At 47.4% G+C, this 9,471-nt stretch overlaps 1 protein-coding gene across 2 annotated transcripts in view; it reads left to right on the top strand.

Moving 5' to 3' along the window:
* Positions 1-765: 765 nt before the first annotated feature.
* CGAS (cyclic GMP-AMP synthase) overlaps positions 766-9,471 on the top strand; it is a 38,506-nt gene continuing 29,800 nt past the window's right edge. The window contains exon 1 of one of the 2 annotated variants that reach the window (XM_084826931.1): positions 766-1,716. In XM_084826931.1, the coding sequence (XP_084683057.1) occupies positions 835-1,716 (882 nt within the window). In that variant the 5' untranslated portion in view covers positions 766-834. The remainder of the gene's footprint in view (positions 1,717-9,471) is intronic. The other variant, XM_084826932.1, reaches the window with a different exon arrangement.

The following is a 9,471-nucleotide window of genomic DNA, read 5'->3' as shown; positions in this document are numbered from 1 at the left end:
ACACCGTGGCCCTGCCAGACAAAAGGAGTGGCATGCCCAGGGGCATGTGTTTTTTTTAGCGTGAAGAAAGGATGAGTTATTCTGAAAAGTGAATGGTTTTTAATCCATCCTCATACTGCTGAAGGAGATGAATGTCGTTCCAAACCATTGAACTCATTGGGAGTTACTTTTGAGTAAACAAAATATGCATGCATAGGCTGAGCTGAGCAACTGTGGTTTGGTAGGCTGCTGTCCGGAATGTAGTTATGAAGATGCAGCGGCCGCCTGTTCCCTGGCCTCCTCTTCCATTCTCGGGGTCCCCCGGTGAGCAGTGCGACCCGCTATCGGCTAGACCGGGTGCGCGCGCGCGCGCGTGTAGAGAAGTAGTTCGTGTAAAGCAGCACTGTAGCGGGTGGGTGGGTCATTTTCTCCGGGTCCTTGACGGCAGGTGGAAAGGGCCGCGGGTAATCATCCAACAGGCTGCCTGAGGGTGCCCGGGCAGCGAAAAGCAGATGGAAGCAAAAGTGGGGCCGCGGGCCAGGTGAGGCACCTGGAAGCCGCCGCCGCCGCCGCCGCCGCCGCGCGGCCTACGGAGATGCCCAAAGTAAATCCGCCGCGAGCGAGCAGCCAAGAAGTCCGAAACTGCCCCCGAGGAATGGGAGCCGGGGCGGTGGCGTTTCCCGGCGCGTCCCGCCTGGTCTTGAAGCGAGACTTTCGTTTCCGCGCAGGGGAAGCCCGCTCACGTGGCGAGTCCGCTTATATGCGGGAGGGCGGGCGCGGGACGCCGACACGGGCGGAGCGCTTCGCCCGGGGCGTCTGTTGGCCTTTTTTGCCCTGGCGGAACAGGCTGAGGCTATGGAGCGCGGTGCAGCCGGGAGAGGGAGAGCCGCGAGGAAGGGCTCAGCTGCTCAGCCAGCGAAAAAGGATGCGGCGGCGGCGGCGGCGGCCGCCAAGAGGCGAGGAGGTAGGCAGGGCAACGGGGAAACCAAAGCGGGCCCGGCCGCGGCGCTGTGTCCCACTAAAACCGAAGCATCCCCCTGGAGGGAAGGAAAGGGGTCTGACCAGGCCGGGAGAGATGCCCCAAGTGGGAGAAAAGCTTCCCAGAAGAAACAAGAGGGCACCCCCAAAGAGGCGGGAGCCGAGAAGGAAGAGGTAAAAGCGGAGTCCAAAGAGAAGCCAGTAGTTTGCCAGACGGAGGCGGGATGCGCCCTCAAGGGAAACGGGCCTGGCCAGGGGACGGCAGAAGTTGCAGTCAGAAAGAAATCCGCTTCCCAGAAGACGAACCCTCTTCCCAGAGAGGAGCAGTTGCCCTTTCCGGAGAAAGGAATGGCCTGTAGAGGGAGAAAAGCTTCCCAGAAGAAAAAGGAGGGCACCCCCAGAGGGGGGGAATGTGGCCAGGCAGAGAAGAAATGTGACCCCAAGGAGAAGCAGCTTGTTTCTCGGGTGAAGCAGGACTGTGCCCTTAGGGCAATGGAGTCTGACCAAACAAGGGCTGCTGCTGCCGCCGCCGCCACCGCTGCCACCGCCGCCCAACGTATTTCCAAAGAGTTTGACCAGAGGGATACCCAGAACCTAAAACAGGTGCTGCAGAAAATCAAATTAAAGAAAGCTGAGCTGTCAGCCGCCTCACAGTGTGTTAACAAGATCAGGGACATCCTGGTAACGGCAATAAAAAAGGAACCTTGCTTCAGCTCTATTGAAGTAAAGGGCACTGGCAGTTACTATGAACATGTCAAGGTAAACAGGAAAGGGCCAAGTGGACTCACCTAATCCTGGCAGAAGGTGGTCTTAGTCCATCTTCCCATTCCAAGTGATGGCAGGGATGCTTGTGGGACTATCATGGATTTTCTGTGAGCTTGTGGAGGTTTCATTGATCTGCCTGGGCATCTGGTTTCTGGCTTGGCTGCTTACCTAGTCTGTGTCAAAGGGTTGCCAGTTCCAAAGCCTACAAACATAGTCCTAGATTCTGAGAATTGGGGCCAACTTCAACATTACAACCCTATACTGAAGCTGCTGAAAAGTGTTTCTGTGTGACAGTGTTCCATGTAGCTGAGGTAATGTTTGAAAGCACTTTATCAGTTTTCAGCACAAGCAGTTGCCACCAAAGATGGGCAGCACTGGCTTGAGGATGCATTCAATTGTGCCTACTTCATACCTGGTAAGGGGCTTTCAGATGTCCTACCTGCTACATGGCACACCACCATACTGTTGCAGAACCCAGAGTCAGAGAGACCACGGAGTGAAGGAAAAAGAGATTCTTTATTTAACGCGCGGGCTTAAGGCTGGAATCATTTCCAAAGAGCCAGAAGCCCCGATTTACATCAGCACATTGTTTTTATAGATATTGTGACACATAGGAAACGGCTCCTCCTCTCCCTCCCATGTGGGGTTGCAGTCCTCAACATTTCTTCTCCTAGCACTATTGTTTATAATACAAGAACTGGGTTATAGGGTAGCCGTGATAAGCAGAGAACAGCAGAGAACAGCAGAGAACAAGATATACAATTGTATGACCTTTGACAAGATAAGGAATTCCTGTGTCTCGTCAGCTTACAACAATATATTTAAGGGAGAAAGAGCTCAGCAAGAACATGAAGCACGAGACTGCATGAGGCTACTTAGTCTGACCCCCGATATGGCTGCTACATTCCTCTCTTAAATGCATAATTTCATTACAATTATAGCATTTTATTACACAAATAGACATTCTGGTTTGTGAAGCATAACACAGGACTCTTATAGCAACTCTCTTACTTAATATCTTGTTGAGCTATTAGAGCATAGCGGGCGGCAGTTTTACTAGCCAAGACATAAAACAGATTGGTTAAACAGCGCATAAGACAAGGAATGCAAAGGCATAACAGTATCTCTATGAACAACACTGGTAGAATTAGGATGAACAAAATGCCTTAAGCCAGCTAAGATCTGGAAGCCAAGGTGTTAACCAGTTTAGCCAATTGTTTTCTTATTGTTATGTCAGCCACTATATTATGCATGCAGATTATTGATTTGAACATCTACAGCATTACTATTATTAGTTAAATTAAATGATGGGGGAGAAAAAGATAAAAAAACCTGTTTGCAGGTATATCTCTTGGCAAACAAAAATGCTTTACTTTAGTGATGTTAGCCAGTTGAAGCCAGTAATTATCAGTGAATTGGTGGGACATACTTTTCCTTTTAGGGGCAGACCCCCCTTTTTTATACCTTATTAAGGAAACACAATGCAACACTACTAACACTACAACATGTATATTTGATCTTTTTTTGGGATCTGACCGTACGCTGGGCAGCTATTCACCTGGCAAGCTGCAGTAGGGTCTAGTCCCCTTCTTCAATTCTCCCCAGTTGCAGGTCTGACCGTACGCAGGATGGACAGTTTCCTGGGGTGCCCACAGTAAGGTCTAGCCTGAGTCTTCTTACTGCTTTTTCAGAATGATTTTTAAAGGATTTTAAAAACAGCTACAGTCCACTCTCCCCCTCTCGCTCTCTTGACTCGTGTCCAATGTATCCAGGGTTTAACTCCAGCTACTTTCATAGCTGTGGGGGTGGAAAGTATGACAGTTTTCAGTCCTCTCTATCTGGGAGTCAAAGGGTTATTTTTCCCTCTTTAACCCATACTTTAACTCTTGGTTGGAAAGGATGAACTTCTGTGATGGGAATTGGGGGCTTATTTTCTAAGACAAAGCAACGCTGGGCTTGAAGAACTTTGCTCAGTGTTTGGACTTCTTGTTTAAGGCTAACGTTTGCTTGCTCTTGATGCCACTTTAGTGTCAATTATGAAGTCAATGTCACGGCTCCTCACAGTCACTATCACGGCCCCTCTCAAGCTGTCTTCTCTTTCGCCGGTTCTGGCTCTTTTGGTTTTCTCTTTTGTGTATTTGATTCATTTTATTTGGACATTCATGCCACCAATGTCTATCTTGTCCACACTGGGCACACTGGTTCTTTCTTAAGAATTTTTTTGCCTCTGCCGGGTCTTCTTTTCCTCGCCCACGTCTTCTTGGGCCTCTGGGTCGAGGTGGGTATACTGGCGATAGGCATCTAAAAGACGCTCCAAGTACGCTCTGGGGGCTTCGGTGGCACCTTGCAGCACTTCAGACACTTTAGTCATATTAACTGACTTCTTCATACCTGCCTTCATGGCTTCTAACAGCAGGGTTTGATACTGGGTGAGGCGCTCTAGCCCCGCTTGTGTTTTGGGATTCCAGCGGGGGGGGGGGGAGTTTACTTACAAGGAGACTTTATTGGGTAACTTACAGCACACAGGCGTACCTAATGGTTGGATCAGACAGTTTCTCTGAACCACGAGCTATTGGGCTAAACGGGTCTTATACCATACATGTTACCCATGAGACAGCACAACACTAGCAAGCATTTTCAGCATAGGCTAGAAGTGTTTGGTTCTCAGGCACAGCTTCCTGTAAACAACTTCGCTTCCCAAAGTGCTTGATAACACTTTTATTCATTAGTATGGGAAGACATTTTTTTTCTCTTTCTTTTGCTTTCTTTTTCTTTGCTGATCTGCCTGTATTGCAGATCATGTTTCAAACTTTTTACATAAAACTTTCTGCTCCATGCACTAGCCTTATCTCTTTATTTGTCTTTTTCAAGTTAAACTCACTTACTTAAACCTTTTTGCCTTACACTAGTCCCAGTGACACACATTTGGGATAGGCTCTTCTTCTTTTAGTTACATTTTTTTCATCTTAAAGAACTATTACATTATTGTGGCTACTTTATCCCAGGTAATAAGCTCCAGGCACAATCAGCTGCTTTTAATTTACCCTGGGGGCAACTATGGCCACGCTTCTTCTCTTTGCTTCTTGCCTCTTCTTCTTCCCCCCCCTTCTCTATCTGTCTGCTACTTTCTCTATTTCCTCTTTTCTACTTGCCTCTGTCTTTCTCGACTTGCCTTTTGTCTTTTCTTCCTTGTCATCTATTGGGAACCACACTCAGTATTATTTGGAGTTGCAACTAACACTAATCTGCAAATATCACATATATTTTATGATATCTAAGAAATCATAAAATATACACAACAAACTTTTTCTGCAATTTAACACAATGAATGGAAAACACTTTTTGCATGGTAAGGCATGATGGAGCAGATCCAGCAATCATACTGCCTTTCTGGTTGAAAGCCCAGGGCCCATCAAAATTAAGGGATGGGCATACTCACACACGCAAAGAGTTCTAGGTCACCATTTTTGCATCGGCAACTCTATGCTGCATGAGTTTTAGCAGAAGGAAATCTAAAAGTCATAGATCAAACTCAGCCTGCTGTACACTGAGCTGACTACAAACACAGACACACGGTCTACAGCGATGAGAGTTCAAGTTTATCAAAAGCTTCACAGCACTGTCCATGGCAAGTCTTAGACAATTTAAAATTTTAGTCCATGTGCAGAGTGTCTCTAAAAAGCCCAGACAATGATGGAGGCAAACAGAGAAGGCTCTGGGCAATGAAGATGAGATGTTTCCAGCAAAGGCTCTCCACTTTTGCATCAGTTTAAAAAGGGGAAGTGTGGCCCTACACCCCTTCTGACAGACAAGGGCCTTTAACTTTTTAGCAAGGCCTCTGTCTAAACAGAGCGGCACAGCTCAGCTCTCTAGCCATGACGCTTTAACCTGGGCAACTCCTCTGTAAATTTTATTCTACTTCTGTCAGGTTCTCACAGACATTTTAAAAACGTACTCTTTTTTTTCCTCTTCTAACCTGGTACATGAAAACAAAGTGCCGAAACTCAGGACGCTGGGGGGTGATGGGCATCGCCTTATACTTGCATTTTTCAGGCAGCCATTAATCTCCGGGGAGGCGGTGGGGTGATTTGCAGGACTTCAAAGGCAAGCTTCTCAGTTTGTTTGTATTTGTAAATCCCAAGCTCAAAACAGGACATGATGAGGTACAGGGCAGCTAAATCTTTGCTTTGGCACAGGCAACAAATAACTCGGGACAGCTTTCTTCGCTGGGGTCTCAAACAGGAAAACAGTCTTAATTTAAAGTTGTAACATCACTGACAGCATCAGCCAGCTGCACAGATTTCACTGTTTTTCAAGACAGTTACTCCAATATTTTCTTTTCTTCTCAATCAGGTTGGGTCTCCCAGCTTACACAGTTTATTGCAGCTTCCAGGAGCATGGTAATAGCATGATTTTGGCTTGGCCAGAAACATGCTGTCTGGTTTTTCGGTCTCTTCAGCACACACACTCAGGCAGTGTAACACTGGACACTTAAATCAGTGAGATTTCTTCATTGCAGGGAATTCCACGGCAAAAGCTTAATGGTTACGCTCTTCAGAAATCATATAGCTGATGGTCTACAGGCTCTATGAAATTCTAGGACAGTTCAAAGCTAAACACGGCTACCTTGACAGAGATCTTCATCGTGGTCTTTCCGCTTCATTCTGCCCTGTGACTGTCTTATGGCACACTTTTCACTCGAAGAGGGGTCTAGCTTGTGCTCTGGGGGCTGATTCTTTACTTTTATTTTCCATTTTGCGCCTTCATCTTCTGGGTCTTCATTTTCAGTTTCCATTTCTTAGGGATTTCATCTCAATTAGGCAAGGTGATGATGTTGCACAACTCAGAACGTTGTGGGCAATTTTCCTGCCCCCCCTCTCGGCGTGCTAGGCTACTTCTTCAGCCTTACACTCTCACGCTCCCACGCTTCGTTAAAAGCCAGGCTGTCCTGCAACAACATTTCTCTAATTAACAGCCTCAGAACCTTGTTCTTTTTTTTCCTCTCAGCTCGACCTTGAGCTTTTTGCTGTTTTCTCTCTCTATTCTGAATCTTTTTATAAAAACCTTTTTCCTTTTTTGTTTGACATACATCTCAAGGGGGTGCAAGTCTTGAGCAGTAGACGAGTTCGCCTCCCCTTTTTTGTGAAAACACATCTTTTTAAGGGTCACCGCCGATTTTATTAAATCTTCTGCCCAACACTTCAATTCTTCAGTTTCTTTTATTAATGCTGATTGAGGTGTAAGAGGGGAACCTCCCGATCCCGTAGAGATGAAAGTCTCGGCAAGCAATATCTGGGAGTTGAGGACCGTAGCTGAAATCGGTGAATTACTGCTGGTGGGGCTTGAACCTGATGGCGACAGTTTTAAGTTAAAGCGAGGGGCAATGCCTCTGCAGGGGGGATGGCAGGGGCTCAGGAGCCACCGGATCTGGATCTGGATCTCGACTGGGCGGTCTTACAGTAACATGGGCCCGTAGTGGAAGCGGGGCATAAGCAGGTGGAAACGCCATTAGCTCTGCCAGATCTTCACACGGGTCTTCTAACACTGGTTGTAATTTCTTGGCCAATTTTTCTTTTCTGAGCACCAAAACTTTTGCCTGGGATTCTAGGCATTTCTTTAGCCGTGGAGGAGAAGCGCGGACTATGGAATCTCACGAGTTTATGTAGGGAAATTGGTCCGGGTGCCCAGGTCTCCCAACTACAATGGCATATACACGGCTGATTTTGCTGGGCTCCAAAGAGCCTTCAGTAGGCCATCCTACACCGAAAGACGGCCACTCTATTTCACACAAAGTCCACAACCGTTGAGGATTCATGGGGGGATCCCCATAATCTCCACTAAAACCTTTCTTAAAATTCGCTAGCATACATCCCAAGGGGTTGCAAGGTTTGCTTCCCCCACCACCCATAGCCTCTCTCCTAAATTGAAGACAGACACAATTAGGGAAGGGGAATTGGTCAGTGAGTAAGGGGTCTCATTGGCCGACACAAGAGGATTTTACATACCACGCACTTTGCTACTGGCCTGGGCACCCGGACGGTCAACGGTATGCGTCAGAAACCGCAGTAGCCACTCACACAATCATCAATCTCTCCACTGCATCCATATGTCCCTGCCACCCACTTTTTACCAGAGCGGAAAGCGGCTTCCTCAGCTTCCTACTGAGTACTGGCTGTGCTGAGTACTGGCGCCCGCTCGGGGGTGTGATCAGGCCCCCCTTCTACCCGCAAGGAGTAGGTTCTTTTCGTATACGTATACTAACACTGACCTTCATAAGGCGGGGCCCTCTTTTTTTCTGCCCAGTGGCCTTTCTCCCTAAAGGCGGGGCCCTCTTTTTCCCATATACTTGCCTTTCTCCTGAAGGCTTCCAATGTGGGTTTCAACTCAATTGTAGCTGCAATACAGGCAGGGCTCAAGTTCCTTCCTCCGTTTCCCAAGGTTCTCTTGCCGCTCGCTGCCGCCGTTCGGGCGATCCCAGGGCAGGCTTTCTCCCGTTCACCCAACAAAAAGGTCGGTGGCGCCAAGAAAGGGAGGCATGCACTGAGCTCGTCTTCCCGGTGCGGCGATTAAGAGCAGGCAAATGCCACCTGTCTGGCTCAGAGCCTGCCAGATCCGAGTCACGGCACCATTTATGTTGCAGAACCCAGAGTCAGAGAGACCACGGAGTGAAGGAAAAAGAGATTCTTTATTTAATGCGCGGGCTTAAGGCTGGAATCATTTCCAAAGAGCCAGAAGCCCCAATTTACATTAGCACATTGTTTTTATAGATATTGTGACACATAGGAAACGGCTCCTCCTTTCCCTCCCATGTGGGGTTGCAGTCCTCAACATTTCTTCTCCTAGCACCATTGTTTATAATACAAGAACTGGGTTATAGGGTAGCCGTGATAAGCAGAGAACAGAAGAGAACAGCAGAGAACAAGATATACAATTGTATGACCTTTGACAAGATAAGGAATTCCTGTGTCTCGTCAGCTTACAACAATATATTTAAGGGAGAAAGAGCTCAGCAAGAACATGAAGCACGAGACTGCATGAGGCTACTTAGTCTGACCCCCGATATGGCTGCTACAATACTATATTTTGAACGCCAGATGTACTCATCTAATCCTTGTGGCCCGCCTAGGGGAGTAATTGTCTCCTCACATGATTGACAGGGACTAACGTGGACTGTTGACATGGCTAACTTTGGGTACAATAATGTCCCAGGAACACCTTTTTCTGGCAGGACTACTGCTAAGTTCTGCATGAAAGGCAGCAATTCAGCGTAGCAGACCTCCCTCTCTAAATCTTGTGACAGGGAAAGCTCTATCAAATGAATTTCTGTCTGTTGGGCATTGCTGTCAGAACCCGCCAAATGCATCTGCCACCATGTGCAAGATTCAGTTTTTGGTATGCCACTGTAAACATTGCCCTTTGAGCACTCATGGCTCACTCGTGTGTGGGAAGTGCACATAATGGGCTTTCTATAGACTGGAGTGGCTGGAAGCCAAGATTGGCAAGCTTTCCAGTGGCTATCACATACCCGGACAGGCATCTGAGTATATGTAGGTATATGTGGTGAGGCAGTGGATAATGGTTTGGGTTATTGCCAGGTGTTAGTTTGAATCAACCACAGGGTACTTATATATGGCATTTACATTCTCATCTGTCTTCCCCTTCCTCCCCCTGTGGTTGTTTTGAGTTTTGGACCAGTGTCATGTATGATCTGAATGTTGGGATTGGTTAGTCAATATTGTCTATCTATTT

This window comes from Heloderma suspectum, chromosome 1, assembly GCF_057233095.1.
Source record: "Heloderma suspectum isolate Gila_16-S chromosome 1, 16-S_ref, whole genome shotgun sequence".
Lineage (NCBI taxonomy): Eukaryota > Metazoa > Chordata > Lepidosauria > Squamata > Helodermatidae > Heloderma > Heloderma suspectum.
This window is presented reverse-complemented; position numbering and strand designations above follow the sequence as displayed.